This window comes from Rhinopithecus bieti, unplaced genomic scaffold, assembly GCF_001698545.2.
Source record: "Rhinopithecus bieti isolate Rb0 unplaced genomic scaffold, ASM169854v2 scaffold_41911, whole genome shotgun sequence".
NCBI classification, from domain to species: Eukaryota; Metazoa; Chordata; class Mammalia; order Primates; family Cercopithecidae; genus Rhinopithecus; species Rhinopithecus bieti.
Window position 1 is genome coordinate 52,973 of NW_016816898.1, and position 15,585 is coordinate 68,557.

A 15,585-nucleotide genomic window follows, 5' to 3' on the forward strand; every position below is an offset into this window, starting at 1 on the left:
AGGATGGTCGCGATCTCCTGACCTCATGTTCCACCTGCCTCAGCCTCCCAAAGTGCTGGGATTACAGGCGTGAGCCACCGTGCCCTACCCAGAAACTTATTTTCTTAAACAGTCTGGAGGCTGGAAGTCTGAGATCAGGTTGCTGGGATGTTCGGGCTTTGGTGAGGACTCTTTTCCTGGCTTGCGGATGGCTGCCTTCTCCCTGCACCCTGTTTTGTTTTTCCTTTTTTTATTTTTTAATCTTTTTTTTGGTCTTTGAACTCATTAAAAATTTTTGTTTTTTAACAGAACAATAAACACATTTATTACATGGGTGGAGACAGAAAGGATGAGGATTTATTTGCCTTTCCGGGCCTTGATTTTCCTAAGATAGAACTCTGACTCCTTGCCCTCTAGCACATAGCCATCTGCCTGGCCACACTGTCCTGGCCTTGACGCGGTGCTTGCCCTGCTGGAGCTGCTTCTCCGGAAGCTGATTTTGGTATTCTTTTTCCTTTCATCATATTTCTTCTGAAGCTTTTAGATCAGTTTTTAAAACCTCTTCCTCCTCAGGAATCAGCTTGGCCCCTTTCTTGCAGCCCAGGAGCAGTGCATGGTAGGACTCGTACCACCACGGTGTGTTGTCAGTGAGTATGATGCAGCTCTTCACCAGGGTCTTGGTCCAACTCATTATTGGACGCACTGTAGACGACATCCATGATGCTTGTTTTGCAGTTACAACACTCTGAGCCCCAGGAGAAACTCCCACATCCAGCCTCAGGGCACAGTATGTTTTGTGACTTCTCTGCACGTGGACTATGTGGATGTGGCAGGGGCCGATCTTGGCACTGGCAGCAGGGCACCCCAGCTCATACTGCCTCTTGTGGTTAGGTTTTCTCTTGCCCCCGGTCTTGTGGTGCTTGTGCCAGCTGTCCTGAGAGATGCCATTCGCTCAGCGCTGGCTGGAAAGACCCACCTGTCTTAATCTTAATAAATGTGTTTAAGCCTTCACTGGGTCTTATCAAATTAGGCACATAGAGTTTGTTGAGGCCACAGACTTACAGGAATTTCAAATTTTTCCTTACCATTTCCTCTGTCACCTAGATTGCTTAGTGTATTGTTAGTCTCCAGATGTGTAAGATATTATACAATTTATTTTGAATTTTATCACATTATCCTATGATGTTGACTTTGGGATTTACTGAGACTTCCTCTGTGGACTGATACAGGCGGTATTCCTGTAAGTTCCCTGTGTTGAAAAGAATTTGCCTGTTGGCTCTAGTGCTCTCTCTGAGCCCAGGTAGAGAGCTGTGGCGTTCCAGTCTTCTAGTTCTTTGCTTTTTCACCCACCTGACCTGTTCATTTCTGAGAGGGGTGCATTCAAGTTTCAAACCACACTTTTTGGTATTTTGTGAACCATCATACGCACACACACACACACACAGTTATATATTATACATATACTACATGGTGCGTGTTTTGTAATTTTATATATTGTTAGGTTTTCCCTTTGCTCACGGCCCTTAACTCTTTTTGATTAGTGTGTTTTGGTCATTGACATTTATTTTAACTACTGGTATATTAGGGCTTATTTATGCTTTTATTTCATTTTTCCTATATTTACCATATTTTCTCATAAGAACAGACTTGATCTGTTCTTGATCTGTTACTTGATCTTCACCAAAAAGCAAGGATGATATTTTCTTTTTCTCCCCTTTTCCTGACGGAATTTCCTTCTGGCCCAAGTAATGATTTTTATTTTTGTCTATCAATTTTAACAACTTTAAAAAATGTTAGGCATCCATCCCACAAACCCAGGTGCATCCCTAATATCCTCTCACATTCCTCTGGTCTCTCTCCCTGTTTCGTCTCCACCTCCATCAGCAGAGTTGGTATCATTCTTGGAGCTTTATGAAGTCTCATGGTCCAGAAAAATGTCCAAAGGTTCATGAGTTACTCCTCAGGACTCTCAGAAGCCACACTGACTTCTTAGTAGTTTCTCTGAAGTCAACACCAACGCCTTCAGCCACATGTAGGCAGCTCATTACAAATGCTATTATGCAGGCACATATGTACATGGCTACCTATACCTGTGTCCGTCTATAAAATACATGTGTATACATCGTGTATACATGAAGTTAAGAGACTTTTTTTTTTTTTTGAAACGGAGTCTCGCTCTGTCGCCCAGGCTGGAGTGCAGTGGTGCGATCTCAGCTCACTGCAAGCTCTGCCTCCCAGGTTCACACCATTCTCCTGCCTCAGCCTCCCAAGTAGCTGGGACTAGAGGCACCTGCCACCACGCCTGACTAACTTTTTTTTCCTGTTTTTAGTAGAGATGGGGTTTCACCATATTAGCCAGAATGGTCTCCATCTCCTGACCTTGTGATCCGCCTGCCTTGGCCTCCCAAAGTGCTGGGATTACAGGCGTGAGCCACTGCGCCTGGCCGAAGTTAAGAGACTTTTAAAAATCTGGTTGCTTGTAAAAAATCAGTGGGGAAATTAATGACTACATATCAGTATAAACGCATGTACATACACATGCATGTAGACAGGATATAGCAGGTGGTGAAATAACATTTGGAGAATCTGGGTGAGGAAGAATTCTTTGTACTATTTTTGCAACTTTTCTTATTTCAAAATTAAAATTTAAAATGTAATGGGGTCAGCCAACAGGACACGGGACTCAGCTTTGAAGAGCTTCCCTGACTACAGTTTTGGCAAGTCAAGTCTCAAAAAGAGGAATGAAAAAGCCAGAGAAATAAGGTGTGATGCTGCCTGAGGCAGCTGTGAAACCAACACCATGCTCTGAGCCTGACCAATAAAGGGAAAGAATAGGGCACGGGGCTGCCTTTTGCCTGAGGCTCACCTCAGGGCCACCAAACAGCCCTGGCTGACACGCAGGAGCTCTCGCTGACAGCAAACTGCCAGCACATGATGGCAACAGGACGAATTAAGGAAATCACTCTTCCCCGAGCCCTCAAAGAATTCTTGCTCATGGCCAGGATTGTCAACTGAGGCCAACAGCATGTGACATGTAGATGAGGCACCCCCAAAGGAAGCCCACGTGGATAACTTCCTCTTCACGGGGAGGAAAATGTGACTGAGGGATGGAGGACTGGACTGTCATCACCCTAGCCAGTGGCCAATGTTAGCATCACTGGCCTGGTGTGATGGCTCATACCTATATTCCCAGCACTTTGGGAGGCTAAGGAGGGAGGACTGCTTGAGCCCAGGAGCTTGAGACTAGCATGGGCAACAGAACAAAACCCTGCCTCTAAAAAACACTTAAAAATCAAAAATCAAAGTTTTAGCATCACTGACAGAGGGTTAAAAAGATAAGAAGTGTCCTTTGGTGTGATTTAATAGAAAGGACACAAAATCACTTAAATGTATTACAACCAAAAGATGCAGGTGAACCTAGCAAAGCTTTATCTGTACCTTCCAGATCCCAGGAAATCCTGGGGATGGGAGCAGGTCAGGGCAAACTCTTAGAAGTGGCCACACAAAGCTGGAGGGTGCACACCCTGCAGCACAGCCTGCCCTGCCTGGCACTGTTAAGTTGGTTCAATGGAGGATAAGAAGATCCTTCAGGACATGACAACCAGAAAGCAGGCACGATGAATGCATGGGTGTTGACTAGGCCCTGGAAAAAAAGGCAAGGGATGCTCAAGGTGATCAACATCTGAAGTCACACCCAGCGTGAGCCAGGTTCTGCCCTGATGGAGACATTTTTGTAGTCATCAGGCAACAGGAGAGCTGCCTGGCGTTAGTTGTACGGTCCTTTGCAGAATCAGAGTCACAGCCTTCAAAACACATCACTTCTTTATTCACGCTGAAACAAAACAAGACCACTAAGTGCCCTGCTCCCTTACTCAATCGGACCTACGGACATGGGGACAAAACTAGACATGTTTTCTAAGTGGCCACAGGATAGCAAAAGTGTGGCTATCAAGGGGGAGGTGGGCGCTCACCACCTGCCCCTCTCAAGTAAAAATAAAAGAAAGCACTGAGATCCAGGGAGGGTGCCAAACTCGTTTCTTTTTCTTGAAATGTGACTAGTAAGTGGAGCAGAGAATGACGCTGAAGTGCATTCATACTTTCTGTGACCCATCCATCAAGCTCCTTCTCTGTGACCTTGCGGCCGAGTGATGAGGCTGCAGAGCTGAACTGCCCTGCTGATGGGGAGACAACAGCCACATGGACGTGTCCTGATGACTGCCTGAAGGTGCTGCTCATCACCATGCAGATGAAGGTTCAGGAGACATGTTCATGCCATCGGACCACAGATGTCAAGCTGGGAGAGAATGTTTATGACGATGACAAAACTGGGATTGACTGCAACGTCACAAAACTCAGGAACTGAGATGGGCCTAGACCCAGAGTGTGACATGGCTGTCAAGACTAAGGCCACCCGAGAGTGTGTTAATTAATGGGGGTCCTTAGAGGGTGCCCTGCTCAGGCTGTATCTCAAATACTGTGTCTACTTCTGGGCCCATATTTTAGGGGTGCAGCTGACAAGTGGGTCCCCAAGGTGATCAGGCGCTGGGGATTTTATTTTAGAGAATGGGTCTCACTCTGTCGCCTAGGCTGTAGTGGTCTGGTCAATGCTCACTGCAGCCTCAAACTCCTGGGCTCAAGCAATCCTCTTGCCTCAGCCTCCTCGGCAGCGGAGGCTTTTTCACAGGAGAGAGGGTTGGATGAACTTTTGAGTTTAACACAGAGAAGGGAAGACTTGGAGCTGACCTTTCCAACTAACATATTAAAGCCTCTGCTATTAAAAGCAGGTCAGACTTGCTGTTTTGCCTGGAGGAAAGGTCTAGGAGCCATGGGCAGAAGTTACGGGAGCCAAGTGTCAGTTCGATTTAAGAAAGAACGTTCTAGCAGTTAAAAGTACAAACAATTCAGTGGGAAAGGAATTCCCTTCTTGTGAACAGGGGCTGGGTGACCAGCTGTGAGGAGCTCTTCAGGTTGAGTCCTACTTGAACGGGTGTGACGCAGAGAGCCCCTCTGTGCTTTCCACTCTAGATGCACAAATGAAGTTCACTTCAAAGCACACCTAAAAATGTGCGAATGAAATTAATTTCAAAGCACATTTATAAAAGCTGTAAGAAAATCACAGGGAGTTTGAGGGAAGAGGAGAGAATATATTTTTGGAGAATCGATTTAAAATACGGTTTTAAGTGAAAGAATTTATTTCAAAGCTCAGCACAGAACTACTCCTTTAGGAGATGTGTTTAATGATAGCTGTGTCTTTGTACATTTCCATTTAGCTCCTGAGTTCCACGTGGAGGAAGTGATGGAAATTACCCAGTTCATTGGAACGAAGTCGTTTTTTTTCTGCCATCAAGTAAGAACACCAACCAGTGCTGGGGCTGAGTGACGATGCCCTGTGTACACCCAAGATTTGTGTACAAACGAGTCAGGCCCAGCAAGGGCAGAAAAGGTAGCAGAACCCTCCTGAGGCTCCGCTCCTCTGAGAACACAAAGCATCTAGGAGCTGTGTCTAGAGAGGGGCTTTTCGGCCGGGCACAGAGGCTCACGCCTGTAATCCCAGCACTTTTGAGAGGACGAGGCAGGTGGATCGCTGGAGCTCAGGAGTTCGAGACTCACCTGGCCAACACAGTGAAACCCCATCTCTACTAAAAACACAAAAATTAGCTAGGCACGGTGGTGCACGCCTGTAATCCTGGTTACGCGGGAGGCTGAGGTACCAGAATTGCTTGAACCTGAGAGGCGGAGGTTGCAGAGAGCCGAGACCGCTCCTCTGCACTGCAGCCTGGGTGACACAGTGAGATCCTGGAAAGAAAAAGAAAGAAAAAGGAAGGAAGGAAGGAAGGAAAGAGGGAGGGAGGGAGGGAGGGAAGGAGAAGGAAGGAAGGAGAAGGAAGGAAGAAAAAGAAAGGAAGAAAAGAAAGGAAGAAAAAGGAAGAAAGGAAAAGAAAGAAAAGGAAAAGAAAAGAAAGGGGCTATTCACATGGTATCCACTGGGGTCCAGGGCTCCTCTGAAAGCTTGGCAAAAATTTTGTGCTTATGGCATTTTTCTTGGGAGAAGGTCACAGATGTCAGCAGATTCTCAAAAGTGTTTATGACTAAAAGAGAAGAGTGAGATTTGCAAGAACGCGCTGCCCACGGGGTCAGGGCAGACCCACCGCTCCTTCTTGGTGCTGTGAGGTGCCCTTCTTTCTTGGGAGTAAGGCCTTCTCACTGTTGCAGGGTGGGGGGTTAGACAGAATGATTCTGGGTTTCCCTTCCAACTCTAAACACCAGGGAGGAGAACGGAGACAGCAAACACTCGTGCTCACAGTGGCCCTCGGGAACCCACGGCCTTGGTCGTTCTAACTGCAGAAGAGCATGTGGTCTCCAGGCCTTGAGGACTCAGCCTGTGACCAGCTCCCAAGGGCCGAGACATGCACCTCCCTTACAGAATGGCTACGTTCAGCTGCAAGGAGATGTGACTGACCACTCTGTCACTGTTATTACTGATTTTGTTACCAATTTTCCTGATTAAAACAATATCAAAGAACTGCCTTATTGACAAAGGTAACCACCTTATGCTTACATTCACATAAGTAGCCACAGAATCAAGATAACGCAAGTAGCTAATTATGAAGTTATTTTGAAATATGGGCACTCTCCCTCCTCCCTGAACACCCCCACCCCACCTGTGTGTATTACTTCAGTCAATAAATAAAAAGCATTTCAGTGCTGCCTGCAGTGAAAGAGGGAAGAGGGAACAGGACAGAGAAATGGAACCCAGACCCAGATCCCAGTATCTCAAGAAACACCTTCCTTCTCTCGAGACCTTTACAAACACAGCTGATGCTCATCTCTCTGGAATGATTCTAGTCCTTTTAAGCAAACAAAGGAAACTGAGCCACTGAGTGTCCTTCTCCTCCTGTGGTATTAAGTACTGAAGCCTAAAGTGCTTCAAAAACACACGTCAGATGAACTTGGCTCATCCCACGCAAAGCCACAAGCACCATGAATGACGTTAAGTCATACGACTAAGGCTGACCGGCGGATTCTCCTGGCCACGCCTCATGAGAAAATAATTACACCAATACTCTGAACTGTGGTTGCGTACTGGTGAAGTCAAAACTTACCGCCATTAGTTTTGAAAACACAGATTTAGGAGTTTGCAGAATATTTTCAATAAGAGAACAAACAGCAATGTTTCTGCCTTTCAGTGTGAAACCTCTTGCTAACATTGATCAAAAGCATGATGCTTTATCATCTATCTGTGTTCATGTTAAATCTGTCATCAGAGATGGTGATGGAGAAATATCTAATTGTTATTTAAACACACACAAAAATTGGACATGCTATACATTTATCTTTTAAAATGTAGTCTGTATTATTTTCACCAACCAAAACACACATATTTTATTATAAAACATTAGGCAATGTTGCTTTTGAGATATGCAATCTGAAAGGTCACATTTGTATTTATTACCAGTAGGAAATACCAGAGGAGTTACATTAGAAATCAACCAGACAGACTCGTACGTCGTTATCGTGACTTACACAGCATTAGATGCGGGTTGAAGCAGCACCCACTTAGTGTTTCCGACACGGACCTGGTGTGGGCAAGCGGCCTGTAAGAGGCTTCCCCTCTCCGCACTGGGCTCTGTGTCTCACATCTCAAAGACCAGAGCAGAGCCCTGTTTCCATCTCCAGGCCCACGACTGACACAGTGTGCACAGCCAGTGTTTCTAGACTCTCTCCTGCTCCGACAGAACTCACTCTCTGGACTCTGCACTTGAAATTAAGACCTGAACATGGGGGAGACAGTCATTTCCTTCTTGACTGAAAACCAAGTCAACAAATGAAACAAACCTAGTCTAAATTCCAGGATAATAATAAATTACCTGGTTTATAAAAATACATGTCCAAAATAGTTACTTCCTGGGTTGTGTACAATATAAATTACAAAAATAAAATAGAAAAGATGAAAAGTTGAGCCCATTTTTCAGTTCTTTAACCAACATCAGCATTTTTCCACAGAGATCAGTGTGAAGCCATTTGTGTGGCACCAAGACCCTGGCAAATCTAGGCTCAGGAGGGAGAACCCTGAAGCCGGGTGAGGTATTTCTGTGGAGTCCTGTGGGCTGTCCTAGGCACGCTCGCCTCTACCTGGTGGAAGACGGCCTTTCCGGGAAACCCTCCACACCGTCCGGGCTCCATCTGTGGCAAGTGGCTCGCTGAGTGCACAGAGGAGCGAGTGAGCAGGGCACCTGTGGGCGCCTCGTCCCCTGTCCACATCTCCCGAGGAGGGAGCATCACACAGTGCAGGGCAACTCGTGCATTTTCAACGTCTCCCTTTTGTTTTTCCTTTTAAAGATAGATTTAGTGAAGTCTTTTAAAAGAATGTGTATTACAGGGAAGATAGACAGTCATACAATAGGTGTTTCTGCCTCAATCCAAGTTATTATTACCATTTTGTATTTGAAAGTGTCTAAACAACAATATAAAAGAACTATTTCTTATTTCAATATTAGTTTTGCTAATCAAGGGTTCCAGTTTCCAGTGATTCGACCAACCGATAGGACATAACGAGTGCAGAGAGAGCCATGCACTTTAGATCGTATCTAGAATCCACTTTCTCTTCACAGTTCCTCCTCAGAACACAGTCCAGAGAATGTTGACTGAAAAGCTTCCAAAATAATTGAACACAAGATATGAATCAGCAACAAAACAAGCTCAAGGGAAAAACACGGGTACAGGCAGCAAAATGTGATCGTCATAGCTCTGTTTCTGCAGTGACACTTAACACACTCAGTATCTGAATGAGTTCTGAATCATTTACTTATCGTAAAGTCTCAAAGTATCAATTTCAGGTGAGCAGTTTTAAATCAGAAAATATTCAATGGTTAATCATTACTCTTTAGGTATTTCCTTCATATCCTCTGAAGAGTTTCCCAGAACATTCACGGGTTTCCCTTGTGAAAAGGAATGCCCCCAAACAATGGAAAACGATAGCAAAAAACAGGCATCTGAATCAGCCTGGCCTCTGAAAACAGACCAGAGGAATTGATCCGCTTTCTTCCAGTGAAGAAAGAAAATCAAGAACATGGTATTGGCAGAGGGAAAGTGAACAAGGGAAGGTAAGTAAAGGACCCAGGTCAGTCTCTGGCAAAGGAAGCACTTAGGAAATGACTGCCGTGACCTCTAGGGACCATTCTGTAAGATTCTACTCCAACGTTAGGCCATGGACGCAGGAATCTATCTGCCATCATCTTAAGATGGAGTGTTACGTGCCTAACAAAGATGGTGAAGTTCTAGGTAGAATTTTAAATTCATAGTAAGTCTAGAAGACCAAGAAGAAAGAGATAAGGTAGCTAGGATTTCAAGCAGCACTAAGCAAAACTTAAAATTTTATCGTGCAGTAAAGCTGAATGTACAATCATCCCAGACAAGACAGTTTAAAGAAAACAAGATGTCCACATGAGTGTCTTGGTTTTAGCTGTGATAATTCTCAGCCCCAAACATCACAAATTTAAGAAAAGCTATATATTTTTATTTATTAAATAGATTTAATTAATATGTCTTCTGAAATACAAAAGATAGAATAAATCATAGCACAAAAGGGAATAAGATATGATAACATCATGACGGCCAATTAATACACATAAATCAACCTTTTCTGGACAGACACCAAATTACTTAAGAAGATTAAGAGATAACTTCAGAAGCAGCACTACCTGGAAGATTATTTGGCATTTAAATACTGATTTCCAAAGTGCTAGATGGGCAAGTCCAAGCAAGCATCTGTGGTCACATGCACACACATCTCAACAGTTACGGATGATGAGAAACTGTCACTATTACAGCTTGAAACAACTTCACCTACGCTAACTGCTCACCTGAAATGATCTTGAACAAAATCTCTACAAGTGTGGCTTGCACTTTTTTTCTTCAGACATATTCTGCCTCATTTTATCATCTAAGCAGGCAATCCTATTAGATCTGAGTAGGGGCAAGGCATTGTGTTTCTTACATGCAGAACATGGAGTTTTTCTATTTGGTTCCATCAACTCCCAAGCATTTCAGGCCCATGGAGGTGAGAGTTCCTTCAATGATGACAGGTTTGCTATTTCTAACTTATCATCGACAACCTTCAAGGGGTCCCGTCGAGGCATCAAGACTGCTGTCTGTGTCTGAGGCCAGTGTCTGCTCAGTGGACATGGATGAAATGTCATTGATAGATGAAGACTGAGAAGGAGTGGCGTTGCTACTTACTGCTGCATCTGTGCTAAGAAAACCAAATATAATAAAATCTGAGGCATGGCATTGCTGCAAATCCAGGCAACGAGACTTCAGGCCATTTCTCGGCTCTGTCCTTTTGCAGTTTCCCAATCCTAACTATGAGTATAAACAAGAAGTTAGTCAGCTAGACTTTCTGAACTTTTCCTTGAGTCTTTCTTTGGGCCCAGAGTCCCATATTCCTGTGTCTTTCCTTGCAAGATTCTTCTTTTCTTCTCAGTGGCTAAACATATATGTGGCCATGTATAATCATGTTAGCTACTTAAAAAATACCGCTGCTTTCAAGCAGACATCAAAAGGAAACAGCTATATCTGAAAATGCAGTATCACAAAAGCTTAAGCCTGAATCGGATTCAAGTGTCACCAGACACTTGAATTATAACAATTTATAACATAAACACTAAATCTACAGAACAAAAAGCATCAACATTCAAAGAAATCTTTTGCAATAAATAAAGACTATATACTAGAAAAAGGAAAAAAATTAGTGGTCTCGTATTTTTTATTGTTTTGTAACTCTAGAAAACTGACATTTTAATCTTTTAAAGCAAATGAAACTATCCTACTTCCTACTATCTATATTTTAGTCTGGTGTGAATAAAAATACAACAGGCAGACTCTCTGAGATCGACGTCTGCAGTCATAAATTTGTGCTTAGTGAACAAGCACTTAGGTTCTTGCTGAAGTTATATAATCTCTAGATGCTTGACACATACGTCATGTTGAATATAAAATTCAAGAATAAAAAGTAAGCTGTGCTCTCTGTGCATCCCCACGCACGTGTGTGCTTTCCAGTGGGAGTGGGAGAGAGACAATAAATATAACTTGAGTGTTTCATTTAGTCAACGGGAAGAATCCTACAGACGTAAGTGAATACCACAAATATCAGAGTCTCTCATAATTGTACAACTACCCGGTCAGCAGGCTTCCGCCACTATCAAGATCGGCAGATCAAGCAGGAAAATGGGAGAATGATATGAACAATTTTCTCAAGAGAAAACCCAATTCCATTTTACTTAGATTGGCATTTTGGGTGGGACCCGTACAAAGGGTTATCAACGTTGAAAAGGCTTTAAATTCCATTTCATCTGTAAATGGAGGTGAAAGCAATTATTGCAAAGATGAAAGAGAAATGTTTATAAGGAAGTTCAGTGCCTGGCACATCAGTAAAATGCCATCCACCACCCCTTCACTATGACAAGCCAAAAGGTGGCTATTCACACAGTGGTTTTTAAATCTGATGCTAGCTAGGCTGGCATTTCACATGTTGCTGCCATTTATAAAAGATGAACAGGGAAAGAGGCCAGGTGCAGTGGCTCACACCTGTAATCCCACCACTTTGGGAGGCTGAAGCAGGCAGATCACGAGGTCAGGAGATCAAGACCAGCTTGGCCAATATAGTGAAACCCCATCTCTACTAAAAATACAAAAATTAGCCGGGCGTGGTGGCATGTGCCTGTAATCCCAGCTACTTGGGAGGCTGAGGCAGGAGAATCACTTGAACCCAGGAGGCAGAGGTTGCAGTGAGCAGAGATCATTCCACTGCACTCCGGCTTGGGTGATAGAGCGAGACTCTGTCTCAAAAAAGAAAAGCTGAATAGGGAAAGAAAAATATCATACAATCAATTAAAGCAATCACTAACCTGAAGGCTGATCTTTTACAACACCATTCTTGCTTCTTTCTTCCCAATCCATGACTTCTTTGTAAATTAGCTCTTTAATAAAAATACAAGTTAAAATGCTTAATCAGTTTCTAAAGAGTTTCATTGTATCTCTAAACTCTGATTCCAAATCAACTGGAACCACTCCAAAGGCACTGCGATGTGTTATTTTTAATTGTAAGATAAGAGTCAATTCAGTAATATAGTCTACCTGGACCAAAATATTCACGTTTTGATACATTATATCTTTTCTTTTCTTTCTTTCTTTTTTTTTTTTTGAGACAGTTTCATGCTGTCATCCAGGCTAGAGTGCAGTGGCACAGTCTTGGCTCACTGCAACCTCTACCTCCTGGATGCCTCAGCCATCCAAGTAGCTGGGATTACAGGTGTTTACCACCATGCCTGGCTAATTTTTATAGTTTTTGTAGAGATGGGGTTTCGCTATGTTGGCTAGGCTTGTCTTGAATTCCTGGCCTCAAGCCATCTGCCCGCCTTGGCCTCCCACAGTGCTGGGATCACAGGTGTGAGCCACTGCACCTGGACTACATCACATCTTTTCCATGCAGCTAGTAAGGGAGCAAAACATATGGGGTGGTTCTGGATCCACAAGGGGCTTTATGAAGTGGACTGGCTCCCACAGAACACTGTAAGGGACTGGATATTCTCACACCCATTTCAGTATGTTTCTCTATGTAGTTACTTGGGGTTTTCCAAAGGTAACCAGCATCCACATGTGGGCTAGGAACCCCCGACACTGGCCAGAAATGAATCCACACGCCTAAGTCTTTTCCTAGTTTCAACTTCAGTTTTCCTCAACTTTCATTTGTAAGAAAAACTAATTACCTACTAAGTAAGTGATTAGGGATTCCTAAAATTTCAGTATTCATAAACCAACATTAGCACGTTGCATTTACTGAGGCCAGTGAGTGTGCTGTGTACATGCACTGCTGAGCACAGGCTCACACAGGCAACCGGCACTCCAGGATAGCCCTGGGGCAGGACCCACCTTCAGTGCTGACTCACTCTGACTGTGGTTCTCAGTTACTACTGATCCCACTTCTTAACAAAGAATTGTCAGGTCAACCTCTTCATTATAGGTGCAGTTTGTTGTGGGTGGTCTGGTTAATCTTATGGCGGTAATAATACCTATTTGCATATTTTCAATCTGCAATTTCCCCCAAACTAGATTTTAAAACATATGTACAACTACATGGCTTAAAAAAAGCAGGCAGAAGTTCACATGACCCCCAGCCCTGGATCCCCATTTCTGCATACACTGGGAATTCTATAGGTAACATGCAGCCTGTGAATTGGTGTCACCTGACAATTTGCAACATGTTATCAATATAAGTGTGATACAATTACTAAGCTCAGTTTACAAACTGATATGTGAAAAGCCATAAAAAAATGCTATTTTTCCTTCTTGAAGCAAATGATAAGAAATTGATACATGTTCCTCTCTAACTCTGTTCTCTTCAAGTTCTTTTTCTACTGGAAACTGGGGAGAAAGAGGCTAAGTGGGTCGCAGGGTTTCTTGCCCCTTCCTGAAGGGAAATGTCACAAAATGAAAAGCCTCTGCTTTACAGGATTGGAAGAAATGTCGTAAGGAAGGATCAAAATAAGCTCCATCTTTACCTTTCCATTCTTCAATTGCATGTTCTCTTTCTTCCAACTGGGCATCATAAATCTGAGGTGGTGGCTAAAAATTAAATCATATGTAAAGTCAACAGTAATGCTTCAAAAAAAATGAGGCACTAAAAAAGGTAAAATCGCTTGGAAGACTCCTAGTCTATTTATGATATGGATTTAGTTTAATTCAACACATGGTTTAATAAAGATTTGTCATGTGATATTGGATCAGCTTCGGGATCAAAATAATTATAAAAAAGTTAACCAAAAAAGAGTTACTATGTTCCTGTTAGTAATCACCTGACCTCAAAACACAGACATCTGCCCATCACAGGCTGTTTCCCGAGACCCATCATGGACAAGGCATTGTGCTGGCAGCTATGGAAGGTACTGCTGTTTCTTAGAACAAATTTTACATGTTCTTCATGTGAGAACTCCCAAACCCAATGTCCAACTCATAAATGGACTGTTACAAAAGTCTGCTTATAAATTGGATTCTTTTTATATAAAACAATGTTTAAACTGATGGCAAAACCACAGGCCATGCCATAAACATGTATTTCACTCATGGCATGAAGGAAACCTGCCACTACGCAGTGATCTCCCTCACAGCTAAAGCTCACTCACACCAGTGCTGATACAGAAACACGCACGTGGGCACCAAACTCAGAGTGGAGCTCCTCCAGCGGGGCAGCCAGAAGGCACAAGGCCTTTAAGGGAAGGATACACAGACGTGTGATTTTTCAGCAAGCTGCTCAGCCTCTCTGGTTGAGTGGCCTAAACAAGAGGATATAACCAAAGCCAATGGCACAGAACAGATGCTTAATAAACTATGCGCTCACAGCATTCTTTGCAAAATGGAGACTGGTATCACCAAAGCATAAGTTCATTCCCGAGGTCCTCTGAGCAAGCGACCCAGGCCTCAGACAGCACTTGGCCTTTTTGTAACTGGGAGCCCCAAATGGAGAACTTGCTACCCATATGTAGCCGCTCTGGACGAGCAGACAAGATCCAAGGAAATACAAGCCTGGCCTCCACATATAAGTCTTTTCAAAACAGATACTCACTGCCTCTGCTTCGGCGGGGTCGTACCAGACAGTGATGTATGGGTGACGCAGAGCTTCATCTACAGAGATCCGCTTGTCAGGATCAATCACTAGCATTTTCGATAACAGATCTCTGGCTTGACTTGCTAGGGTGACAACAAAGATTAGATTAATACACTAATGCTGTTAATATGAAACAAAGAGAATCATACAATAAAGAACTAAATATGACAGCACAGACAGAACAAAGATGTATTAATTTTGAGAAATGTTTGATAGGTTCAAGATGAATATAACCCAAATATTTTTTTTTTTTTTGAGACGGAGTCTCGCTCTGTTGAGCAGGCTGGAGTGCAGTGGCGCGATCTCGGCTCACTGCAAGCTCCACGTCCCGGGTTCACACCATTCTCCTGCCTCAGCCTCCTGAGTAGCTGGAACTACAGGCGCCCGCCACCACACCCGGCTAATTTTTTGTATTTTTTTAGTAGAGACGGGGTTTCACTGTGTTAGCCAGGATGGTCTTGATCTCTTGACCTCATGATCTGCCTGCCTCGGCCTCCCAAAGTGCTGGGATTACAGGCAGGAGCCACCGCGCCCGGCCATAACCCAAACATTTTTAAGAAAAAGTCAGATGGCCACTTTCATGACAAACCAGGTTTCCAAATGTGGTTTTACGCCTCTGGATCTGCAAGGGGAAGAGAAACCTGGGCCCCCAGGTGGTGGGGAAGAGCACCAGGCAGCCTCAGACCAATGTCTGGGCAGGGCCCAAGGCTGGGAAACCACAGCAAGGAAGGTGGCAATTGCTGAGCTGCAGGTGGCACTGCCCAGAGTGTGGGCATGAGGCATGGGGGAGTACTTTTCTCTAAGTCACATGAAAATGAAATTAGAACAGACTTTTTAAACCATGCAACAATCTCACATTCCCGCAGGATAAAACACTCACAGATGCTTCTGGCTGGCCTAGCTGTATACAGTGCTGGCAACTTACACTTTTTTTTTTTTTTTTT

The 15,585-nt window shown here is 43.8% G+C and overlaps 1 protein-coding gene and 1 pseudogene across 6 annotated transcripts in view; both read right to left on the minus strand.

The window, feature by feature from the left end:
* Positions 1-336: 336 nt before the first annotated feature.
* On the minus strand, positions 337-4,221 carry LOC108517507 (40S ribosomal protein S8-like; annotated as a pseudogene).
* Positions 3,873-15,585, minus strand: part of MAPK9 (mitogen-activated protein kinase 9) — a 42,908-nt gene continuing 31,195 nt past the window's right edge. For 2 of the 6 annotated variants that reach the window (XM_017855482.1, XM_017855487.1), the window contains exons 7-10: positions 14,600-14,724; positions 13,539-13,602; positions 11,886-11,957; positions 7,309-10,226 (exon numbers count right to left, since the gene is read on the minus strand). In XM_017855482.1, coding sequence (XP_017710971.1) covers positions 10,084-10,226; positions 11,886-11,957; positions 13,539-13,602; positions 14,600-14,724 — 404 coding nt within the window. In that variant the 3' untranslated portion in view covers positions 7,309-10,083. The other 4 variants (XM_017855486.1, XM_017855485.1, XM_017855484.1 and 1 more) reach the window with 4 other exon arrangements.